Source organism: Hyla sarda, chromosome 1 (assembly GCF_029499605.1).
Source record: "Hyla sarda isolate aHylSar1 chromosome 1, aHylSar1.hap1, whole genome shotgun sequence".
In the NCBI taxonomy this organism is placed as follows: domain Eukaryota; kingdom Metazoa; phylum Chordata; class Amphibia; order Anura; family Hylidae; genus Hyla; species Hyla sarda.
The window spans coordinates 604,161,603-604,188,426 of record NC_079189.1 but is presented as its reverse complement, the minus strand read 5'-3'; the positions used below and the strand labels follow the sequence as shown (position 1 = coordinate 604,188,426).

The 26,824-nt window shown below is 44.7% G+C and overlaps 1 protein-coding gene and 1 pseudogene across 1 annotated transcript in view; one reads left to right on the top strand and one right to left on the bottom strand.

The window, feature by feature from the left end:
* The window catches only part of LOC130297364 (zinc finger protein ZFP2-like), a 322,941-nt pseudogene that overhangs the window by 27,776 nt on the left and 268,341 nt on the right, over positions 1–26,824 (top strand).
* LOC130296495 (zinc finger protein 605-like) overlaps positions 10,026–26,824 on the bottom strand; it is a 505,889-nt gene continuing 489,090 nt past the window's right edge. The window contains exon 13 of the mRNA XM_056548085.1: positions 10,026–11,453. Coding sequence (XP_056404060.1) covers positions 11,004–11,453 — 450 coding nt within the window. The 3' untranslated portion in view covers positions 10,026–11,003. The remainder of the gene's footprint in view (positions 11,454–26,824) is intronic.

Sequence of the window (26,824 nt, the reverse complement as noted above, 5' to 3'; positions counted from 1 at the left end):
TGCAAGAACTTATCCATTTGGCCACCCGCATTGACATGCGTTTTTCTGAGAGACATCAGGAGCTCCGCCAGGAAAAAGACTTAGATCTCTGGGCACCTCTCCCACAGCATCCTTTGCAGTCTACGCCTGGGCCTCCCGCCGAGGAGGCCATGCAAGTGGATCGGTCTCGCCTGACCCAGGAAGAGAGGAATCGCCGTAGGGAAGAAAATCTTTGTCTGTACTGTGCCAGTACCGAGCATTTCTTGGTGGATTGCCCTATCCGTCCTCCACGTCTGGGAAACGCACGCACGCACCCAGCTCACGTGGGTGTGGCGTCTCTTGGTTCAAAGTCTGCTTCTCCACGTCTCACGGTGCCCGTGCGGATTTCTCCTTCAGCCAACTCCTCCGTCTCAGCCGTGGCCTGTTTGGACTCTGGTGCCTCCGGGAATTTTATTTTGGAGTCTTTTGTGAATAAATTCCGCATCCCGGTGACCCGTCTCGTCAAGCCGCTCTACATTTCCGCGGTCAACGGAGTCAGATTGGATTGCACCGTGCGTTACCGCACAGAACCCCTCCTGATGTGTATTGGACCCCACCACGAAAGGATTGAGTTATTCGTCCTTCCCAACTGTACCTCTGAGGTCCTCCTCGGTCTGCCATGGCTCCGGCTTCATTCTCCCACCCTTGATTGGACCACCGGGGAGATCAAGAACTGGGACTCTGCCTGCCATAGGAAGTGCCTCTCCCCCCCTCCCAGTCCCGTCAGGCAAGCCTCAGTGCCTCCTCATGGCCCCCGTCCTGGTGACACACTGCCCCGTGCCAGGCTTCGCCCTCTGCCCTCCCTCCCCATTCCCACTCCTGCTGTACTGCCTGCCGTTGAGGCAACCCTCCATTCTTTCCCGGTGTCCTCATCCCAGGGGAGGCAGTTACCGGACAAAGAAAAGGGGAGACCTAAGGGGGGGGTACTGTTACGCCTAGCGCTCCGGGTCCCCGCTCCTCCCCGGAGCGCTCACGGCGTCTCTCTCCCTGCAGCGCCCCGGTCAGTCCCGCTGACCGGGAGCGCTGCACTGTCATGGCCGTCGGGGATGCGATTCACACAGCGGGACGCGCCCGCTCGCGAATCGCATCCCAGGTCACTTACCCGTCCCGGTCCCCTGCTGTCATGTGCTGGCGCGCGCGGCTCCGCTCTCTAGGGCGCGCGCACGCCAGCTCTCTGAGACTTAAAGGGCCAGTGCACCAATGATTGGTGCCTGGCCCAATTAGCTTAATTGGCTTCCATCTGCTCCCAGACTATATCTGCTCACTGCCCCTGCACTCCCTTGCCGGATCTTGTTGCCTTGTGCCAGTGAAAGCGTTTAGTGTGTCCAAAGCCTGTGTTACCTGAACTTCTGCTATCCATCTTGACTACGAACCTTGCCGCCTGCCCCGACCTTCTGCTACGTCTGACCTTGCCTCTGCCTAGTCCTTCTGTCCCACGCCTTCTCAGCAGTCAGCGAGGTTGAGCCGTTGCTAGTGGATACAACCTGGTTGCTACTGCCGCAGCAAGACCATCCCGCTTTGCGGCGGGCTCTGGTGAACACCAGTAGCCTCTTAGAACCGGTCCACTAGCACGGTCCACGCCAATCCCTCGCTGACACAGAGGATCCACTACCTGTAAGCCGAATCGTGACAGTATTAATTTTCCTGCATGCAGTTATGATTTTTTCCAGAAGTCCGACAAAATCAAACCTATATAAGTAGGGTATCATTTTAATCGTATGGACCTACAGAATACATATCAGGTGTCATTTTTACTGAAAAATGTACTACGTAGAACTGAAGCCCTCAAAAGTTACAAAACAGCAGGTTTTTTTTCAATTTTGTCGCACAATGATTTTTTTCCCCGCTTCACCGTAGATTTTTGGGCAAAATGACTGACGTCATTACAAAGTAGAATTGGTGGCGCAAAAAATAAGCCATCATATTGATTTTTAGGTGCAAAATTGAAAGAGTTATGATTTTTTAAAGGCAAGGAGCAAAAAACGAAAATGCAAAAACGGAAAAACCCCCGGTCCTAAAGGGGTTAATATTCCATCTATGCTTGCTCATCCGAGACCGCACTGTCTGAACAGTGCAGCCGACATATTGGAGATTGCAACTGCATGAGAGCAGATATACTGCGTAATTTGTCTCACAGTTATTAGTACATATAATCCTATATTTCTTCCCTCTCTCTCAAAATCATGTGTTTCCACATTTATTAGTTCACAGCACAGGCATCGGCTTTTTCCGCACGGGGTACAAGAAGACCCGTGTGAATTAGGGATATATGTTCCATTTTTAATTTGCCAGAAGCAATCAAATTGTGAAGATTTTTAAGAACGTCTAAAAGTGACGCTAGGGGTAACAGGAACGAGGTCCTTCAGGATGGGGTCATTCTTAATAATAGACCAATTTTTTCTTAATATTTTTTTGATGTTAATTGCTTCATAGTTATAATTTGTTATAAAATTGGATTGGATTTTTAACCCTCTTGTATGCATTTTGTAATATAATTTTGGGATAGCCTTTATCCAGAAGGCGGTCCCTCAGGACAACCGCCTGCGCATCAAAATCATTCTCGAGTGAGCAGTTCTTCCGGATGCGCAGGTATTGTCCATAAGGGACCCCCCCTCAAGGCAGGATAATGGGCACTATTATAATGTAAAAAACTATTGACATCGACCCTTTTAACAATGGTCTTTGTCAATATTTGACTTGAAAATTAGAAAAATGCATGGTAAATTTAATACCCCACAAATTTTGGTTTAAGTTGTGGACAAAAGCCTCTGCCTGTGTCTTTCTGCCCCTCCATATAAAAAACAAATCCTCTATGAAACGGCGAAATATAACAAACATAATTAATAAAATCCGGGAGTTGTGCCATGAAAAGGAACTCGAATTGCCCCATGAATACATTTGCATAACTTGGGGCAAATCGAGCCCCCATTGTGTTCTAAAATAAATGATATAGAATCCAATAAAAATTAGACTGTCTATCACATAATGTAGGATCTTGATCAAAGTAATGGTGGATTGCCACAATACCCAATTCAGTACTAATGTTGGAGTAGAAGGAGCACACATCTAATGTAAGGAAAGAAAAAGTGGGGGGTAGTGAAATATTATTTAATTCTTGAATAAGTTGTGTTGAATCATGTAAATTAGATGAAAGTTTTAATACATAGGGCTGTAAAAAAAGATCAACAAAATGAGAAAGATTCGCAGTAAGGTATGATACACCACAAATGATTGGATGACCGGGGGGATTTGACGGATTTTTGTGTAATTTCGGCAAATAATAATAATGGGGTAACGAAAAAATGTAACTAATAAAAATGTGTGCTCCCTCCTGTCCAGCAAATTGGACTCCTGTGCTGATTTAACCAAATTATGATAAATGTTATAAAATTCCATTGAAGGATCCTGATCCACCCTAATGTAATAATCTGTTTCAGATAATATATTTTGTGCTTCTTTAATACAGTGGTCCCTCAACATACGATGGTAATTCGTTCCAAACGAGCCATCGTTTGTCGAATCCATCGTATGTTGAGGGATTCGTGCAATGTAAAGTATAGGAAGCTGTACTCACCTGTCCCCGCCGCTCAAGATGGTGTCCCCGGGCCTCCGCTGGGCTCTCCGCTGTCTTCTCCGGTCCTCTGCTGTCTTCTCCGGTCCTCCGCTGTCTTCTCCGGTCCTCCGCTGTCTTCTCCGGTCCTCCGCTGTCTTCTCCTGTCCTCCGCTGTCTTCTCCGGTCCTCCGCTGTCTTCTCCGGTCCTCTGCTGTCTTCTCCGGTCCTCTGCTGTCTTCTCCGGTCCTCTGCTGTCTTCTCCGGTCCTCCGCTGTCTTCTCCTGTCCTCCGCTGTCTTCTCCGGTCCTCTGCTGTCTTCTCCGGTCCTCCGCTGTCTTCTCCGGTCCTCCGCTGTCTTCTCCGGTCCTCCGCTGTCTTCTCCGGTCCTCTGCTTTCTTCCGCAAGGCCTTTCTGGGCCTGCGTATGCCATTCCTATTGGATGACGTGCGCAGCAGCGTATTGATGTCATCGGAGAGGGCCGAGAAGACACCGGAAGACCAGCGCTGGACCCGGAGGGCACCCCGGAGCATCGTGGAGGGGTAAGTAATACTTACCGGACCACACGGGGAACATTAAGCTGCTATCCGGCAGCAGCTTAAGCATTTGGCGCTGCCGGATAGCACTTAATGCGATGGCCCCGACATAAAAAAGCATCGTATGTCGATTTGATCATATGTCGGGGCCATCGTAGGTCGGGGGGTCACTGTATATGTGGACCTATTAAGGATCGTAATGCCACCACCCTTGTCCACAGGGTGAACAATGATGGAGGCATTTTGCTGCAAGGTTTTAATAGCATTCCTTTCGGAATTCCAAGGTGTTGAAGTCTTTCATTACCATAGTATAGAATGTGTCAAGATGACTACCCCGATGGTGTATGGGGTAAAAAGATGAAGGTGGTCTTACTTCTACATGTTTTATCGGGGTATTTTGAGATGTGACAATTGATGTATGAATAGAATTATCTATAAAAGGGGAAGAATGTTCCTGTTTTATTCTCTCAAGAATAGAAAAGTGACGAGTAAGGGTTAGTTTTCTAAAAAAAAGTTATTTAGATCCAAAAAAAAGTTGAAAATCGTAAGGACGTGTTGTAGGACAAAAGGATAGACCCTTAGATAAAAGGTCAATCTCATTGTCCGATAATGTATGATCCGACAGATTAAATATTTTAACTTTTTCTTTTTTTTTAGTTTGTGTATGATTTATTGGTTTGTCTTTGCCATCAGATTGATATAGAGATTTTATTAATTATACATGAGCCAGTTTTTTTTTGTTTTGCCGCTTCCTCTGCAGCCCCTGGGTTTTATTTTGGGGGACAAAGGTGGGAAGTAGTGTGTAATTGGATGGTGGTTGGCATTTACATTTTTCATTGTTAATGCATTGTGTACATTTTGGGGAGGGTAATCTAAAAAAAAAGGGCAGATGTAGCGCCCAATTCACTAGGTGTACAGCAAATTGTGGGGTCTATATTTAGACCCGATGCATCGTGAATTGTGAGAAATGAAGAGTCAATTGAGTTGGTGCCAATATGTGCAGTTGGTGTCGATTTAACCCCTTAAGGACTCAGCGTTTTTTCCTCATCACCTTCTAAAAATCATAACGCTTTCAATTTTTAACATAAAATTCCATATGATGGCTTATTTTTTGCGCCACCAATTCTACTTTGCAGTGACATCAGTCATTTTACCCAAAAATCCACGGCGAAACAGAAAAAAAATCATTGCGCGACAAAATTTAAGAAAAAATGTCATTTTGTAACTTTTGGGGGCTTCCGTTTCTACGTAGTACATTTTTCGGTAACAATGACACGTTATCTTTATTCTGTAAGTCCATACAGTTAAAATGATACCCTACTTATATAGGTTTGATATTGTCGTACTTCGGAAAAAAATCATAACTACATGCAGGAAAATGTATATGTTAAAAATTCTCATCTTCTAACCCCTATAACTTTTTTATTTTTCTGCGTACGGAAGGGAATGAGGACTAATTTTTTGCGCCGTGTTCTGAAGTTTTTATCGGTACCATTTTTGTATTGATCAGACTTTTTGATCGCTGTTTATTCATTTTTACATGATATAAAAAGTTACCAAAAATGCACTTTTTTGAAATTTTGAATTTTTTTGCCCATACGCCATTGACCGTGCGATTTAATTAACGATATATTTTTATAGTTCGGACATTTCCGTACGCGATGATACCACATATGTTTATTTTTATTTACACAGTTTATTTTTTATGGGAAAAGGGGGGTGATTCAAACTTTTATTAGGGAAGGGGTTAAATGACCCTTGTTAACTTTTTTTTTTCACTTTTTTTTTGCAGTGCTATAGCTCCCATAGGGACCTATAAGACTGCACACACTGATCTCTTATACTGATCATTGTTATCCCATAGGGAGCTATAGCACTGCACACACTGATCTCTTATGCTGATCCCTGCAAAGCCATAGCTTTGCATGGATCAGCGAGATAGGGGCTCGATTGCTCAAGCCTGTAGCTCAGGCTTGGAGCAATCAAACCCCGATCGGACACCGCTGAGACAGGTAAGGAGACCTTCGCTTACGTCCTAGCTGATCGGAACATCACGATTTTATCGCGATGTCCCGATCAGCCTGACTGAGCTGCCGTACTTTCATGTTCAGACGCAACGGTCAACTTTGATCGCCGCGTCTGAAGGGTTAATAGCGCGCGGCACTGATCTTAGCCCAGGGTCCCGGCTATGAATAGCAGCCGGGACCGACCCGGTGTGATGTGGGGTCACGGCGTGACCCTGTTTTAAACACCGGGACAGGGCTCAGGGCGTACAGATACGCCCTGGGTCCTTAAGAGGTTAAAATTCGAAAGTGAATTTTTTTGTGGAAATTTTTGTTCCTTTTGTCCAAACGGGTGCTGAAATAGAATTTTGCATAATAAGAGGCGGAAGTAAAGGACATACTATATTTACCGCAGGTAAGTCGTTTGAAATAACAGGTGCATATAATTTGGTGTGATTGTAATGGATGTATATGGGTATACTTATATATACCTAAAATGCCCATTTGGGATGGGGACTCCATGCTTCTCTGTTACTTGCTCACCCCTCCCCTATCTGCTCTCTCCTATCTGGCCCCCGCCATCGTGTAGAGAAAGTTGCTGGCCATGAAGACTTGAAGGCCCCTGAAGTTTAGCAAAGGACAATGCCCATCCCCCATTCTACTCTCTGCTATTTTCTTACTCCCTATATGCTAGGACATAACCCTAGTGAGGGTGGGAACTTATGCTAAGTACAGAGGTTATAAAACCAAGTGGACGGCCTAACAAAGAACAGAAGAATTTGAAACCGACATGGCTCTGTTTGATTTACTTTGGTATATAAATTCTGTATACGGATTTGGCCGGGAGTAAGATGGTTACAAGAGCACTGATACAATCTATATCATCTTCATTTGTAGGACTAAAAAATCCGGGGCTACATGTGGATCAGTATCTGGAATCATAGAGTTAAATGTACTCAAAGCTGTATTTAAACTGGACGCATTTGATGTTATATTTGCACATTGTTTATCGGTAGAAAGAATTTTATTGTTGTTAGAGTTATTATTTGAATGTGTTTTTGGCTTATGAAGTACTGAATTAGTTATTGTTCGAGTGTATGGGTATGTTGTTGGATTACTCTTTATAACTATGGGAGATTTGGAATTTTTTTTGTTTGTTTTTTGGCGTCAATGTAGATGGATTTTCTTGATTATTTTTATCAATCGTGTTTTTTTTTATTATATTTTGGCCATTTGTAAATTTGTCCGCAAGAGTAATAATTTATATCATGGTTAAATTTATGTACCTTTTTATTTATGGTGTCAATTTCAAGTTTATGTAATCTGTTTAGAATAGTACTAGAGTATTTGGAAAATACAATTATCTGATTACGTATTTCACATGCTTTTTGTTTATATTCAATTGCTACAGTGCGTCTTTTTGAAATTAATCATTCTATCAAACCTCTAGAACATTTTTCTGTATAATCATCCCAATCTTTCGAGAATATTGGGTCATCTGGGAATGATGACTCAAATGGTAACCTTAGACCATGAGGTGTAAAATTATCTAAAAGGTAGCGATGTAGAAATAAAACATCTATACTGTGTTGTAATTCAAATTTACAAAAACCTTAATATTTATGGAAAAAGTCCGTCATAACTTTAAACTCCTCTTCAGATAGTGGGGGAGAGGATTCATTGTCAGAAGTAAACACAGGTTGACCAGTAGATCCAATTAACTGGTTAATCAGAGAGTCACCGAGAGCGTCCCGATTATTCAGATATTCCATCTGGGCTCAAGATTAGACAACACCAGATACAAGCTACGGCACAAAATATATAAAAATCTTGTGTACAGTCTGCACAGACAGAAGGTTACGTACAATGGCCCTCATTTAATTAGAAAATCAGGTTGTAAGTCTATGTTGCTTTCTTACCCGACTGCTTTTTTCCCCTGGTATTTATTATTATGTCGCATCCTGTTTGTCGCACGTGGGTTTTGTTGGTTTTGGTTTCCAACTCCTCTGAGCTGTCGGGAAAAAATCCACAACAATTCAACATATTCGGGTTGGAAACCTTTATAAATACGTGGGAAAGCTAAAAAATGTTGGGTTACGCCCCTTTTTCGGGTTTGGGAGAATCCACATCGGGTCCGTTGGGAAAAAATGTTGCATCGTGTCGCAGACTGGCGCACGATGTCTGCGACATGTCGCAGACAAAGATGCGCTAAAAAAACCCGACAAAAGAAGTAGGGTTTAGAATAGTAAATGAGGGCCAATATGTGAAAACAAAAAAGCTGTCACGCCCCCTCCCATAGGCTTACATTGAGGGGGTGGAGCGTGACATCATGCTCCGGCCCCCCGTAATCGCCAGTAATCAGTCCCGGAGCGAACATGTTTCGGGGACTGATTATAACGGGGTGCTGCGTGCAAGATCACAGGGGTCCCCAGCAGTGGGACCCCCACGATCAGGCATCTTATCCCCTAGCCTTTGGATAGGGGATAAGATGTCTTAGCGCCGGAGTACCCCTTTAAGGAGACCGTGGAACTTCGGAGAGACTGGGAATTTTCGTGGGAGAAGTCAATCACGGTGCGTACATCAAGATAAAATTCCTTTAATGGTTAAGGTGCAACGCGTTTCGCTGTGCAGGCGCAGCTTCCTCAGACATAACAAGTGCAGGTAAGCTTAGGGTTACATACCACATAGTTAACCTTTCAAATACCAGACAAAATTAGTATGCATATAAAAAAATTATAAATTCGTATGACAAAATTTTTTTTCCCAACAGAACAGAACTTAATATACAATATAAGATTGCAGACTGCACTATAAAAATTATATTATTCAGAATGTATTAAAAACCATATAAACTTGTGTAAATTTTCACAAAAAATTACAAGAGGAGAAAATGTAAGATAGCGGCACTCCCCCATAAAAATAAGCAATGTACAAACTCCAATCAAATACATAACACACACAAAGGGAATAAACATGTGTATAGCAAAACATGTGTTACTGCAATCCTTTCCTGTGAGAAATACTTCATTTTCTTGAAATATTTCAGGGGGGGGGGGGCAACATTTACGGCCATGACTGTATCTAGGTTGTGCATCATATCAGAACACTACTGGCGTATTTATTGGATATGCGTGGATATATATGTAACAAATGGATTCTCAATCTGGACATATGGCAGTCAGTGAGGAGTGATACCATGTGACACCTGTCAGTCTATGATATATATGCGTTACTGTTGGCCGGGAACTAGAGGCTCTTGGGGGAGTGAAAAATCCCTGATGTGCCGCAACGAAGTTTCTGACGACGACTACACCCAGATAATTATTGATTTGTATTTTTAAATATGGAACCAGAAAGATTCTGGATAAAAATGTAAAAAGAATTTGTGCATTACATGTTTTTTCATACATAGGAAGATTGCCAAGACCCAGAAACTGAGTTGCGACACCCTGGGCAAGACCATACAGCCGATTCACAGGACAGGTTCTACTCATAACAGGCCTCGCCATGGTCGACCAAAGAAGTTTAATGCACGTGCTCAGCGTCATATCCAAAGGTTGTCTTTGGGAAATAGACATATGTATGCTGCCAGCATTGCTGCAGAGGTTAAAGGGGGGTCAGCCTGTCAGTCCTCAGACAATACGCCGCACACTGCATCAAATTGGTCTGCTGGCTGTCGTCCCAGAAGGAAGCCTCTTCTGAAGATTAAGCACACTAAAGCTGCATCTCGCTGCGGCACCCCAGACATTCGGTGCACGGACATGACTAGCGATGTGGGGCGAGGCCCCTGATGTAATGGACACGCCCCCTTAATGCAAGTCTATGGGAGGGGCGTGATGGCTGTCACGCCCCCTCCCATAGACTTGCATTCAGGGGGCGTGGCCATGATGTTACAAGCCTCTGGCGCTGCACCCAACACTCTACACGAACGCAGGGTGCAGCAGGGAGATCATGTAGGCCTCCAGCGGCGGGACCCCCGTGATCAGACATCTTATCCCCTATCCTTTGATAGGGGATAATATGTCTAGGGGCAGAGTACCCCTTTAAGTCCCTCTGCACAGCCACGAGTTGATCCTCAAGGTCACTGACCCCATGTTGCCTCTGCAGGGTGGGCGTTCAAGGGTCCTTCCCAGATCTACCCTGCCAGGATCATCCGTTAACCATGGCTTAAACTTTGCCCAAGGGAGGAAGAGGGTAGGAGCAACATGTGGGGAGAGGCCCAGACAGGAATTATACAATGAGCAAGAGAAAGTGCAGAATGGGTTAGCAGGAGCAGTCATGTGGTCACTTACATCACCCGTCATACCACGCCCCCCACAACAATATATTTTAATGGCTCAGACATTTCCGCATGTGGCGATATCAAGCATGTTTATTATTTGGAGTTTGCATTTTTTTTATTTTAAATATTGAATATTGGAGTGCAGGGTGATTTTACATTTTTATTAAGGAATATTTAAATAAAAACAAACAAAACATTTTTCACTTTTTATTTTAAAGCCCCCCCCCCCCCTTATATAGTATCACAATACTGTTTAAATTGGAACGGAGATAATTTTGTGACAGCTATTATTGGTGTCCCTCAGCTACTGAGAGCAGTTGGGAGTTGACAGGTATGGTTTTTGATGTAAAACACTATATGATCTTTGAGTAAAACATTTCCCACATTCTGAGCATGAAAATTGCTTCTCTCCTGTGTGAGTTCTTTGATGCTGAATGAGATTTGATTTCCGGGAGAAATGCTTCCCACATTCTGAACATGGAAATGGCTTCTTCCCAGTGTGAATATTTTGATGGCAAACAACATGTGATTTCTGAATGAAACACTTCCCACATTCTTAACATGAAAATGGCTTCTTATGGCAAACAAGATGTCATTTTTAAGAAAAACTTTTTTCAAGTTCTGGACATGGAAATTACTTTTCCTTTGTGTGATTTTTTCATATGTTCAATAACAGAGGATTTAAGAATAAAACCTTTCCCACATTCTGGGCATGAAAACTGCTTCTCCCCCGTGTGAATTTTTTGATGTTCAACAAAAGAAGATTTCTTAGTGAAACTTTTCCCACATTCTGAACAGGAAAAGGGCTTCTGCCCTGTGTGAATTTTTTTATGTAGGCCAAGAGCTGATTTTTGAGTAAAACATTTCCCACATTCTAAACATGAGAATGGCTTCTCCCCTGTGTGAATTTGTTGATGTTGAAGGAGATTTGATTTCCGAGAGAAACCCTTCCCACATTCTGGACAAGGAAATGGCTTCTCCCCGGTGTGAATTCGTTGATGTTGAATGAGATTTGAATTCCGAGAGAAACCCTTCCCACATTCTGAACATACAAATGGCTTCTCCTCTGTATCTTCAACAGCGCCTAGGTAACTTTGAATCTGTTTAACAGTCCGTAATTGTGTAACTGAGGGTGTAACTGGGATAATGGAATGTTCTACAAATGTATCTTGTGTGATATCATCATCTGCTTTATAATATGAAGATATCAGATTCTCCTCTGATCTCCTGGTACAAGAATCTGCCAAGGATAAAACAAATTTTATTATTTTTGAAAAATATAACCAATTTGGCATAAACATATATTTAGTATATTTTGTATAATATTTCTAAGTGAAACTTTAAAGGGCACTATTAGAATTAGGACCTTTCTAATGGTAATTGTCGATAAGAGCTGCAGACACGGTTGTTTCCTGGAGCTTATGGTGGTTACCAAACATTTAAAACCTTTTTGTTTCACAATTAAAGGGGTACTCCGCTGCTATACATCTTATCCCCTATCCAAAGGATAGGGGATAAGATGTCTGATTGCGGGGGTGCCGCCGCTGGGCTTTCTGCGATCTCCCACAGCACCCAGTGTTCTAAGAAAATGCGGCAGTTGTCGTGACATCACGGCCACGCCCCCTCCATTTATGTCTATGGGAGGGGGGGTGTCAGCTGACACCCCCCCTCCCATAGACATAAATGGAGGGGGCATGCCATGACGTCACGATCATGGCCTCCGGTTCTGAGCGTTCTGAACAAAATGTTCTGAACGCTGGATCACCGGAGTACCCCTTTAAGTGCCAAGGAGGAGGAGCTGAGCTGCTTAAGTGTCACAGCCTGGCACTCCTCCCTTGCGCCTCCTTGATTGGCATACAGGATTGTGAGGATGAGCTAGTAGGTGTGCCAGGCTGTGAAATACTGCAAAGGAAAGGGTAGAGGTTTCTAAACTGTTCACCGATTATAGCAATACCAAATTTTTATCGTTTCTGTCCTGTTTTACTCATTTAAAAATAATTAAAAACTTTTAATTAAAAAAAAAAAAAGTTTGGGGTATTTTCCCACCCCAATAACTTTAAAAAAAAAAATTTTAATCTGACTTTTTGATTTCTTTTTACTCCATTTTTTTCTAGGATATGACGTGATCAAAAAACACAATTCTGCTATTAGTTCCGACCCCCCAGCTACTGAGCGGGCTCGAGTCAGAAGCACCAAGTGTCGCCAAGGGGTTAAAAAAAAAAGTTAAGTACTTATCAGCTGCTGTACGCCCTCCCAGTGGTTCTCAATGTATGGGGGAGATTCATCAAAACCTGTCCAGAGGAAAAGTTGCCCAGTTGCCCATAGCAACCAATCAGATCGCTTCTTTCATTTTGCAGAGGCCTTGTTAAAAACGAAAGAAGCGATCTGATTGGTTGCTATGGGCATCTTTTCCTCTGAAGACGTTTGGATAAATCTCCCCTATTGTCCCTGCAAATATTCCAGCTATATTTCACATCTATACAGTATTATAAATGTACATTGGGGGAGATGTATCCAAACCTGTGTAGAGGAAGAATGGTGCAGTTGCCCATGGCAACCAATCAGATCACTTCTTTCATTTTTCACAGATCTCTTGGAAAAATGAAAGAAGCAACCTAATTGGTTGCCATGGGCAACTACACTACTCTTCCTCTACACAGGTTTGGATAGATCTCTCCCATTATGTGTTATTACCTATAACCGGGTCACATGTTTATCTATATAAAATTAGCATTTTGGCTGAATCGGGGAATATACAGTAGAAAATGAAGTCTTCCACAAATTATTGTTGAAGGCAGTGACAAGAAGAGTAGAATCTGTGACTGTTTTCTGCATTTAGTGGTTACCTGAGCGGTTACCTGTAGGAATGTCCTCCATATACTGCTCATCACCGCTCACATCTGTCTCCTCTTCTTTCTTTATATTTGTAGCATTAATATAGATCAGATCTTTTTCTGTGGGAATGTCCTCCATATACTGCTCATCACAGCTCACATATGTCTCTTCTTCCTTTATGCATGTAGCATTAATATGGATCAGATCTTTTCTTTTAGGAATATACGCCTTATACTGCTCATCACCGCTCACATCTGTCTCTTCCTTTACCTTAATGTTTATAGCATTAATATAGTTCAGATCTTTTCCTGTAAGAATGTTCTCCTTATACTGCTCACCACCCCTCACATCTGTCTCTTCTTCTTCTCTTATTTCTGTAGCATTAATATAGATCAGATCTTTCCCTGTAGGAATTGCCTCATACTGCTCATCACCGCTCACATATGTCTCTTCTTTTTTTATGACTGTAGCATTACTATAGATCAGATATTTTCCTGTAGGAATGTCCTTTGGAGCAATAATATTGTTTAGATCTTCACCCTGAAGCTGTGAAAGAAATATTGTAAAAGTCTTTGTATTACAGTTTTCTCTGTGTCACTTTATCTCCTGGTTTTGGTTAAAAATACTGTGTGTAACCCCAGCCTAAAACTACAGGTGACTAACACATACCATCTGGTGACAATAGCGTCTGTCAGGGGAGAGAAATATCAAGGACCTATTAAACGTTTGGCCTAGTTCCATAGAACACGAGAAACCTGTGAAGCCCGTACATGAGAGAGACCTCTATAATACTCAGCAGGTGGTAATAATGTTATGAATGATCAGTGTATATCCCCCATGGCTAGACAGGCTTCAGGTTGTGTCAGTGGAGGAGATCAGCTCCTGCCAGACACCTCTGGGGTTTGTCTCAGGGGAAATAAAGGATCAGATGGGTATAAATCCAACCTGTTGGTTCCTTATTCCAACCAGCAGTCTCCATAGCCAGAAAACTGTGAGAAGATCCAGACAACATGTAATGTCTATGGTCGGCTTTATCCTGTCATCTCCACCTTTCTCATTCCACAAGTATAAAGCATATAATACTGTAGGATAAAACAAGACTGAACACAAGAGCTTCACAGCCCTTCTACAGATCATAGGGAATATCTCCATCTACCTGATCCTGATCCTGTGGAAGAAGAGGACGGGGACACCTCTCTGCTGCTGTTCTCTTACTGGATCTGACTGTAGGGAACACATACAGAGACTGAATTCATTCTTTACATACAAATAATGAGAGGACGTGTGTGTATATAGTCATGTCTATTACCTGCTGATGTGAGGGGCTGCTGATCCTCCATCATCACCTGATCCTTGTACTGATCCTTGTGTCCTTCTACATACTCCCACTCCTCCATGGAGAAATAGACCGCCACGTCCTGACACCTTATAGGAACCTGACACACAATGATACAGTCATCACCCCGACCCCTCCAGTGGTGTTACTGTATAATGTCCCAGCATTCCCAGCAGTGTCACCTCTCCAGTCATCACCAGACCCCTCCATTACTGTATAATGTCCCAGCAGTGTCACCTCTCCAGTCATCACCAGACCCCTCCATTACTGTATAATGTCCCAGCATTCCCAGCAGTGTCACCTCTCCAGTCATCACCAGACCCCTCCATTACTGTATAATGTACCAGCATTCCCAGCAGTGTCACCTCTCCAGTCATCACCAGACCCCTCCATTACTGTATAATGTCCCAGCATTCCCAGCAGTGTCACCTCTCCAGTCATCACCAGACCCCTCCATTACTGTATAATGTCCCAGCAGTGTCACCTCTCCAGTCATCTCCAGACCCCTCCATTACTGTATAATGTCCCAGCAGTGTCACCTCTCCAGTCATCACCAGACCCCTCCATTACTGTATAATGTCCCAGCAGTGTCACCTCTCCAGTCATCACCAGACCCCTCCATTACTGTATAATGTCCCAGCATTCCCAGCAGTGTCACCTCTCCAGTCATCACCAGACCCCTCCATTACTGTATAATGTCCCAGCAGTGTCACCTCTCCAGTCATCTCCAGACCCCTCCATTACTGTATAATGTCCCAGCAGTGTCACCTCTCCAGTCATCACCAGACCCCTCCATTACTGTATAATGTCCCAGCAGTGTCACCTCTCCAGTCATCACCAGACCCCTCCATTACTGTATAATGTCCCAGCATTCCCAGCAGTCACCTCTCCAGTCATCACAGACCCCTCCATTACTGTATAATGTCCCAGCATTCCCAGCAGTGTCACCTCTCCAGTCATCACCAGACCCCTCCATTACTGTATAATGTCCCAGCAGTGTCACCTCTCCAGTCATCACCAGACCCCTCCATTACTGTATAATGTCCCAGCATTCCCAGCAGTGTCACCTCTCCAGTCATCACCAGACCCCTCCATTACTGTATAATGTCCCAGCAGTGTCACCTCTCCAGTCATCACCAGACCCCTCCATTACTGTATAATGTCCCAGCAGTGTCACCTCTCCAGTCATCTCCAGACCCCTCCATTACTGTATAATGTCCCAGCAGTGTCACCTCTCCAGTCATCTCCAGACCCCTCCATTACTGTATAATGTCCCAGCAGGGTCACCTCTCCAGTCATCACCAGACCCCTCCATTACTGTATAATGTCCCAGCAGTGTCACCTCTCCAGTCATCACCAGACCCCTCCATTACTGTATAATGTCCCAGCATTCCCAGCAGTCACCTCTCCAGTCATCACCAGACCCCTCCATTACTGTATAATGTCCCAGCATTCCCAGCAGTCACCTCTCCAGTCATCACCAGACCCCTCCATTACTGTATAATGTCCCAGCATTCCCAGCAGTGTCACCTCTCCAGTCATCACCAGACCCCTCCATTACTGTATAATGTCCCAGCAGTGTCACCTCTCCAGTCATCACCAGACCCCTCCATTACTGTATAATGTCCCAGCAGTGTCACCTCTCCAGTCATCTCCAGACCCCTCCATTACTGTATAATGTCCCAGCAGTGTCACCTCTCCAGTCATCTCCAGACCCCTCCATTACTGTATAATGTCCCAGCAGGGTCACCTCTCCAGTCATCACCAGACCCCTCCATTACTGTATAATGTCCCAGCAGTGTCACCTCTCCAGTCATCACCAGACCCCTCCATTACTGTATAATGTCCCAGCATTCCCAGCAGTCACCTCTCCAGTCATCACCAGACCCCTCCATTACTGTATAATGTCCCAGCATTCCCAGCAGTCACCTCTCCAGTCATCACCAGACCCCTCCATTACTGTATAATGTCCCAGCATTCCCAGCAGTGTCACCTCTCCAGACATCACCAGACCCCTCCATTACTGTATAATGTCCCAGCATTCCCAGCAGTGTCACCTCTCCAGTCATCACCAGACCCCTCCATTACTGTATAATGTCCCAGCATTCCCAGCAGGGTCACCTCTCCAGTCATCACCAGACCCCTCCATTACTGTATAATGTCCCAGCATTCCCAGCAGTGTCACCTCTCCAGTCATCACCAGACCCCTCCATTACTGTATAATGTCCCAGCATTCCCAGCAGTGTCACCTTTCCAGTCATCACCAGACCCCTCCATTACTGTATAATGTCCCAGCATTCCCAGCAGTGTCACCTCTCCAGTCATCACCAGACCCCTCCATTACTGTATAATGTCCCAGCAGTGTCACCTCTCCAGTCATCACCAGACCCCTCCATTACTGTATAATGTCCCAGCATTCCCAGCAGTGTCACCTCTCCAGTCATCACCAGACCCCTCCATTACTGTATAATGTCCCAGCAGTGTCACCTCTCCAGTCATCACCAGACCCCTCCATTACTATATAATGTCCCAGCATTCCCAGCAGTCACCTCTCCAGTCATCACCAGACCCCTCCATTACTGTATAATGTCCCAGCATTCCCAGCAGTGTCACCTCTCCAGTCATCACCAGACCCCTCCATTACTGTATAATGTCCTGGCAGTGTCACCTCTCCAGTCATCACCAGACCCCTCCATTACTGTATAATGTCCCAGCATTCCCAGCACTGTCACCTCTCCAGTCATCACCAGACCCCTCCATTACTGTATAATGTCCCAGCATTCCCAGCAGTGTCACCTCTCCAGTCATCACCAGACCCCTCCATTACTGTATAATGTCCCAGCATTCCCAGCAGGGTCACCTCTCCAGTCATCACCAGACCCCTCCATTACTGTATAATGTCCCAGCATTCCCAGCAGTGTCACCTCTCCAGTCATCACCAGACCCCTCCATTACTGTATAATGTCCCAGCAGTGTCACCTCTCCAGCCATCACCAGACCCCTCCATTACTGTATAATGTCCCAGCAGTGTCACCTCTCCAGTCATCACCAGACCCCTCCATTACTGTATAATGTCCCAGCATTCCCAGCAGTGTCACCTCTCCAGTCATCACCAGACCCCTCCATTACTGTATAATGTCCCAGCATTCCCAGCAGTGTCACCTCTCCAGTCATCACCAGACCCTCCATTACTGTATAATGTCCCAGCATTCCCGGCAGTGTCACCTCTCCAGTCATCACCAGACCCCTCCATTACTGTATAATGTCCCTGCATTCCCAGCAGTGTCACCTCTCCAGTCATCACCAGACCCCTCCATTACTGTATAATGTCCCAGCATTCCCAGCAGTGTCACCTCTCCAGTCAGCAGCTCCATCATCTTGATGAGTTCTAGGATCTTCTGTTCATCCATTTCCTCATGTATCAGGGAGTGAGGTGGGGGCCCCGGGATTGGGCTCAGGGTTCTTCCCCATCCTTTACACACAGGGGCCCGACAGCGTCCACTAGAGGACTTCTTCACTACTGCGTAATCCTGTGTATGGGAGACACATTAATATCACTACATACATTCCCAGAATCCCTCACCTCTCCAGTCATATCCATCTGTTATTACATAAGAATGAGGTCATGTGACATCACTCCCAGAATCCCTCACCTCTCCAGTCATATCCATCCGTTATTACATAGATAAGAATGAGGTCACGTGACATCACTCCCAGAATCCCTCACCTCTCCAGTCATATCCATCTGTTATTACATAGATAAGAATGAGGTCATGTGACATCACTCCCAGAATCCCTCACCTCTCCAGTCATATCCATCTGTTATTACAGAGATAAGAATGAGGTCACGTGACATCACTCCCAGAATCCCTCACCTCTCCAGTCATATCCATCTGTTATTACATACATAAGAATGAGGTCATGTGACAGCACTCACAGAATTCCTCACCTCTCCAGTCATATCCATCTATTACATAGATAAGAATGAGGTCATGTGACATCACTCCCAGAATCCCTCACCTCTCCAGTCATATCCATCAGTTATTACATAGATAAGAATGAGGTCATGTGACATCACTCCCAGAATCCCTCACCTCTCCAGTCATATCCATCTGTAATTACATCGATAAGAATGAGGTCATGTGACATCACTCCCAGAATCCCTCACCTCTCCAGTAAGCCGGAAGAGTATCTCTAGGGTGAGGTTTATGATCCTGTCGGCCATCTTGTTCCTGTCTCTCTCCATGGTTGATCAGGAAACTTCTCTTATATAGAAGATATCAGCAGAGGATCCTGAGTTGGAGGAACCTGAAGGGAAGAAGAGGATCCCTTGTAAAATCCCATATAAACACGACCTTAGGACTCAGGTCAGAGAGAAATAAGATGGCGGACACCACATGGTCAGTATCTCCATACAGGAAGGTGTTTGGTAGGGGAGGGGTCTCAGATTTGGAGGGGGAGGGGTTTCTGGGTAAACAGTGAAGGCCGGTTTGGGGGGCAGGTAAATGGGGGAGGGGGAGGATATAAGGGATGTTCAGGTTGGCATCAGATAGATCATAGTGAGGAGCTTAACCCCTTCCCGCACCTTGATGTAACTATACGCTGTAGTTTAGACTATCTTCCCACATGAGGACATACAGTTATGTGGCAGGAGATGTGTATCAGGTATCAGTAGATGATGGCGGCTGTAATGTACAGACAACATCCCACTGCAATGGCCAGGAATAAGATAATGGTCACTTGGAGCCAATGGGTTATCAGGGCAACCTGGGGCCTAGTGAAGGATCCTAGACCTGCCTAGATCTGCCAAAGATATGGCAGAATAGATTGTTTTATAGAAGCATTCAGCAGATCACAGTATGAAGGGTCTCTGTCAAACTAAAAAAATAATTACATAAGTTTTTATTAAGTTTGTTTTACAAATTCAAATAAAACTAAACAAAAAAAACAACCATGTGCAAAAATGTGCAGGACCACAATAACCAGTAACTACAGAGACCGGAACAACAATAACCAGTAACTACAGAGACCAGAACCACAATAACCAGTAACTACAGAGACCAGAACCACAATAACCAGTAACTACAGAGACCGGAACCACAATAACCAGTAACTAAAGAGACCGGAACCACAATAACCAGTAACTACAGAGACCAGAACCACAATAACCAGTAAATACAGAGAGCGGAACCACAATAACCAGTAACTACAGAGAGCGGAACCACAATAACCAGTAACTACAGAGACCAGAACCACAATAACCAGTAACTACAGAGACCGGAACCACAATAACCAGTAACTACAGAGACCAGAACCACAATAACCAGTAACTACAGAGACCGGAACCACAATAACCAGTAAATACAGAGAGCGGAACCACAATAACCAGTAACTACAGAGAGCGGAACCACAATAACCAGTAACTACAGAGACCAGAACCACAACAATCAGTAACTACAGAGACCAGAACCACAATAACCAGTAACTACAGAGACCGGAACCGCAATAACCAGTAACTACAGAGACCAGAACCACAACAATCAGTAACTACAGAGATCGGAACAACAATAACCAGTAACTACAGAGACCGGAACAACAATAACCAGTAACTACAGAGAACGGAACCAAAATAACCATTAACTACAGATAACAGAACCACAATAACCAGTAACTACAGAGACCAGAACCACAATAACCAGTAACTACAGAGACCAGAACCACAATAACCAGTAACTACAGAGACCGGAACCACAATAACCAGTAACTACAGAGACCAGAACCACAATAACCAGTAACTACAGAGACCGGAACCATAATAACCAGTAAGAGGACCCAAACCACATATAAAATTGTTCATTTCTAACAATAATTAGTTTTCCCTTACATCCTAACAGTAGCACAGATGGGGTATTCCACCCCCCACAAACTGGTTAGGACAGATGGAAGTTTATTGAAATAAAAGCGATTAATTAAACACACCCACTTTACCCTGTATAAGTAGGAGGGTCGCCCTCTGTCCCCTTGTGTAATAAACAAGAAGAACTAAAAGAAATATAATTAACAATTAGTAATTAATAATAAACAATAATTAACCAAAAATAATAGAATATTAAACTAGGGAGGGAAAGTTGTGCTACTGTTAGGACTAAGGGAAAACAAATTATTGTTAGAAATTAATGATTCCCTTAACGTCCTAACCAGTAGCACAGATGGGGAATTGGCAAGCAGAAGACCCTATGAGGGAGGGTTCTCATGCCTGGCGGCAGATAACACTGTCCGCCCAAATGAGGAGAAATCGGCCAATCTACTGTCAAGTCTGTAGTGAGTGATATAAGTGGAGTGTCAACTCCAAGATGCAGCTTTATATATACGTTCCAAAGGAACAAGACTCCTCTCCGCAAAGGAGGTGGATACAGACCTGGTGGAATGAGCTTTTACTAACTCAGGAGGCTCCATACCTTGGGATACCATGGTGATACGAATGGCATCCTTTACCCATCTGCTGATCGAGATTTTTAAAGCTTTGAGATGTCTCTTGGATCCTGCAAAAATAATTAAACCTCCTTAGATCTCTTCAAGTAGATCTGGAGGCCTCTCGAAATATCAAGGCAATGAAGAGCCCTATCTTCTTCGGAGGATGGATATGGAGTAAAGACTGGAAGAGATATGACCTGGTTTATATTCTGAAAGGATGGAACTTCAGGGATAAAAGATGGCATAAATCTTAATAACACCCGATCAGGCAAAAATTTTGTGGTTCATGTGCAGAAAGCACTTGAAGTTCCCCAATCCTCTTGGCTGAAGTAATTGCCAGTAAAAAGGTTATTTTGATGGTGATAAATTTAATGTCCACATCTTCCAAAGGCTCAAAGAGCAACACCCCTGAGGAAGTCACAAACGGTGACGGAATGCGTGGGGCTTAGGGGTCCCGTCCCGCCACTCATCATTCTGTCTGTTCTGTGGTCGCTATGCACTGGTGATATGAATTCATTTTACTCTCTTGCACACTGCTTATTTCCATATTATTTGGTGTTAGCCTATATTGATTGTATGGTGTAGAGGTTGATACTTGGTATGTGTATTATTCTTTAATTAGCACCACTACTTAGTAGCCACATTATTTACTTACAGAGGGACGGGACTTTGGTGAGAAGGGGGTTCTCCCATGTTGTAGAGGTTTGCTCGGTTTAGAGCTTTTTCATTAATTTTAGCCCTTTTTGTCTTGTATTCTTTATGTGAAACTCAATAAAAACTTGTTATATATTCATTAACTTTGTGGTGTGCACTCTTTACAGTAATTCTGCTTTTTTGTGTAGCAATAGTTTCTTGCTTACTGAGTAGTAGCACCCATGTTATGATTTGGTGAGCCCCCCCTTCTTTCTATATAATTCCCTAAAGAAAGTTTTGACTAGTGGGTCTTGAGAAAAGCAGAAATGGCTGGCACTTGAACTTTCAGAATGGAAGGAGATAGATTCTTGTCGAGTCCTTCTTGGAAAAAGCTGAGGATGGTAGACACAGCTGGATTCAGTCCAGAAAGTTGTTTGCTGGAGCACCAAGATTGAAAAATTTACCAAATTCTTCTGTAAGCTTTGTTTGTGGATTCCACTCTAGAATGCAAAAGATTATTCAAGACCGCACTAGAAAGCCCTTCTAGATGTGGAAGGGACTGATCAACCTTCATGCTGTCAGGTTGAACATTTGAAGATTTGAGCAGCTATGAGTGTCCCCCAACACTAGTGCTTGCTCTGGGGGAAGCCTCTAATATTGTCCCTGACTCATTTGAAGGAGTTGGGTAAACCAAGCTCTCTTGGGCCAAAATGGAATTATGGCTATGACAGAGGCTTGGTCCTGCCTGATTTTCATCAATACCCTCAGGATCAAGGAAATTGGAGGGAAGATGTAGGCAAGCCTGAACCTCCATGGGCTTGAGAGAGCACCTATCCCTTCTGGGTTGTCCTCCCTGTACAGGGAGCAAAATCTCACCAATTTGGTGAGGAACCTTGTTGCCATAAGATTTTTTTCTGGCACAACCCCATCTGAGCGTTATCTGTTTGAATATTTTTGGATGGAGAGACCACTCTCCGGTTGAAAGTCCTCTGCCCAGGCGGTCGAATATCACACTGAGAGACCCCCGAATTTGAACTGCTGACAAAAAGGTTAGGTTCTTCTCTGCCCAATCCAAGATCAGACCCACCTCTCTGAGGAGGCTTTGTGATCGAGTGCCTCCCTGTCGGTTGATGTACAGTACAGCCGTCATGCTGTCGGTTTGGATCTCTACTGCTTTCCCTTGAAGAAGAGAAGCAAAGTGGAGGAGTGCTAACCTGATAGCCCGAATCTCGAGGAGATTGGAGGTTAACACTCTCTCCTGTGGAGACCAAGACCCCTGCACTGTCAGATCCAGCAGATGCGCTCCCCAACCTACAAGGGACATGTCAGTAGTAAGTATGATCCAAGAGGGTTGGATCATGGATTTGCCACCCTCGAGGTGAGACCACCATCTGAGGGAAGACCAGACTGGAAGAGGTAGGGAGTGGCACTTGTTTAGGCCTGATGGCCTGCGATTCCAAGAGGCAAGCACCTCTAATTGATTAGGGCTGAGATGCCAAAGAGCACAAGGAACCGCATCTGCGGTAGCGGACATAAGTCCCAACATGCGCATGAGAGCATGAATGGACACTCTCTGGGGTACTGAGAGAAAAATAGCAGATTCTTGAACCCGAGATTTTCTCTCGCGAGTGAGGTAAAGAGTAATGGAAACTGTGTCGACTATGAAGCTGAGGAACCTCACTAATGTTGTTGGGAGAAAATTGGATTTGGCCCGATTGACTATCCACCCCAACTGGTGAAGGAAGGATACTGCTAACTGCAAATGATGGGACAGGATCGCTAGAGAAGGAGCTCTTAGGAGTCAATCGTCCAGGTAGGGAACTATGCTGAACCCCTGGAGCCTTAGATAGAGCAACAACTACTGCTACCACAACTTTGATAAATGTGTGGGGGCCGAAGAAATTCCAAATGGGAGGGCTACAAACTGGAGGTATTTTAGAACTCCCCCTACCTGAACTGCGATCCTTAGATACCTTCTGGATCCAGGATGAATGGGAATATGAAGATAGGCATCCTTCAGATCCAGGATTGCCAGGTAATCCCCTAGCGCAATAAGGTTGACCACAGATTGAATAGTTTCCATACGAAAGCGTTTGTGCTTTACGTACTGACTGAAGTATCTCGGATCTATAATCATTCGACAGTCTCCCGTTACCTTGGGAACTAGGAATACTGGGGAATAAATTCCAGACCCCCGTTCAGCAAGAGGAACTTCCTCTAGAGCACTCCTCTGGATGTATTCCAGAATGTAGGATTCTAGCGCTGCTTGTTTGATTGGTGGAAGAACTCTTGTCTCCACATACCTGGATGGGGGAATTGATTCGAGGTCTATCAAATATCCTTCCGACATAATTCTCAGGACCCAAGGGTCCTGAATGTGGAGAGACCAGCGCTTAGAAAATGGTGAAGGCGACCAGCTACAGGAATATGGGGGCATAATGAGAAACTGGATAGGTCAAACCGGCATGGAACCCAGAGCTTTGTAGAAGACAGTAGTCAAAGTTTTGTCTCTTGAGCCACGGGAGTGCTTACCGCCCTGTCGTTGATTGCTCCAATCTCTTTGAGGTTTGGGCTGGGAGGCTGATCTGCCCCCAGAACGCCGGTCCCGATCACGAAAGCACGAATAAGAAAGGCACTTGCCTTTCTTGTCAGACAGCCTTTCCATTATGCGGTCTAACTCTGAACTGAATAAAATGCCGGGTTCATAAGGCATGGCACATAGGGTGTTCTTGGAAGATGTGTCAACTTTCCAAGGTTTGAACCACAGAGGACAACGTCCAGCGGGAGCCAGGGCCCTGGACTTTGATGTTAGCTTTAGATGCTGAGTAGCAGCATCACACATAATAACCAATGGCCAGATTGGCCATCTTAAAGGATGATAAAATCTCATCCCTAGGAATGCCCTGGTCCAAATCCGACTGGATATTAGAAAGATGGATCTTCAAAAATTTCCTACCTCAGAGCAAGCAATCGACACCAATGCTGAAGCAGTAGCAGTGGAGTAGGAACGCGTTATGGCACAATCAGCTTTCCTATCCATTGGATCCTGCAAGGAAGACCCATCCTCGGCAGGAACCACGGTTCTTTTGGACAATTTTGCGACATGTCAACTTTAGGGACAGGGCCCCAAGAGGAAAGCTGAGTTTCCTGGATAAGAAACATGGTCTTAAATTTTTAGTTAAGACCGGACCCTTTTCTGTTTTTTTCCATTCTGTTCTAAGGGTGTCTTCCGCTTTAAAGAACATAGGTTCCTTAGAGGCGGAGTTAGAGGCTTCCCGGGATCAGCATCCTGTTCCCCCAACCGGATGGATCTTAGAAGGCGCTGTTTTTTTTTCCAGCGGAAAAAAATAAGAGGCAGCGACTTCTTCATCAGATGATGATGATTTGGAATCCTCTTTTTCAGGTTCTGTAGAAATTTCCATTCTAGGAGGAGAAGCTGGTCTGGAACGCTTCTAAAACACAACTTGTTTGAGTTCCTCAATAGAGGCCGGCAAGGTGGACATGTTCGATGATACCTATACGTACTTATCTTGTACAGTAGGCTACACTTGGTGAGGTGGCAGAGCTTTCGCTCTGCAGGATGGGCACCTAGAAAACTCATAGTTATCTTCAAGCGGGATGTTACATTCGTGACATAAGAGATGTTTTCGCTTGGCAGTTCTTTTCCCAGGGCCCTCACGGTCAGCAGAGCCTTCCGTAGATCTAGGGAATTATGAGAGAAAATTATATAAAGAAGCAAGCTCAACAGAGCGGCTAGATGAAAAGAGCTGACAAGTACCCAAGAATGGGAAAAAATGGAATTAAACAAAATAAGGTACTCTCAGCAAGGATTGTACAGAAGCAAGGCTTCAAACCCCTTAACCTGTTAAGGACCAAGGGTGTACAGGTACACCTTTGCTCCCTGGTACTTAAGGACCAAGGGCGTACTTATACGCCCGTAGGAATTTCGGTCCCCACCGCGCGCCGGGTGGGGACCGGACCAGGGTGACTGCTGATATCGATTAGCAGGCACCCCGCGCAAATGCCCAGTGGGGTCATCAGACCCCCCCGCCCCCATGTCGGCGAATTCACACTTGCAATTTGCGGCTATTCCGGGTCATACGGGTCTACGGTAACCCGGAAAATAAGGGGGATCGCGGTTGTCCAAGACACCTACAATCCCCCTGAAGGGATAAGAGTGAGGTGGCAGGGGTGACACCCCTCCTATCCCTGCTATTGGTCGTATAGACGCGACGACCAATAGCAGATCGGGGGTGGTGGAGTTAACTTTCGGTTTACCCGTTCTGCCTACCCACAATAGGCGGGGCAGAACTGTAGCCCTCCAGATGTTGCAAAACTGCAAATCTCAGCCTGCCCAAATAGCATACAGCTGTCTTGGCATGCTGGGAGTTGTAGTTACGTACCTCCAGCTGTTACATAACTACATCTCCCAGCATGCACTTCGGCGATCAGTTCATGCTGGGAGTTGTAGTTTGGCAACAGCTGGAGGCACACTTGTTGGAAAATACTGAGTTAGCTAACAGAACCTAACTGAAGGTTTTCCAACTAGTGTGCCTCCAGCTGTTGCAAAAGTACAACTCCCAGCATGCACGGTCTGTCAGTACATGCTGGGAGTTGTAGTTTTAAAACAGCTGGAGGTTTGCCCCCCCATGTGAATGTACAGGGTACATTCAAACGGGCAGGTTTACAGTAAGTTTCCTTCTTCAAGTATGAGCTGCAGCAAATTTTTCGCCGCATCGCAAACTCCTAGCAGTAAACTCACTGTAAACCGCCGCCAGTGCGAATGTACCCTAAAAACACTGCACTACACTAACACATAATAAAGGGTAAAACACTACGTATACGCCATCTTACAATGTCCCCCCCAATAAAAATGAAAAACGTATTGTACAGCAGTGTTTCCAAAACGGAGCCTCCAGCTGTTGCAAAACAACAACTCCCAGCATTTCCGGACAGCCACTGACTGTCCAGGCATGCTGGGAGTTTAGCAACAGCTGGAGGCACCCTGTTTGGGTATCACTGGCATAGAATACCCCTATGTCCACCCCTATGCAATCCCTAATTTAGTCCTCAAATGTGCATGGCGTTCTCTCACTTCAGAGCCCTGTCGTAGTTCCGTATTTCCGTACTCAGGAGAAATTACACTACATATTTTGG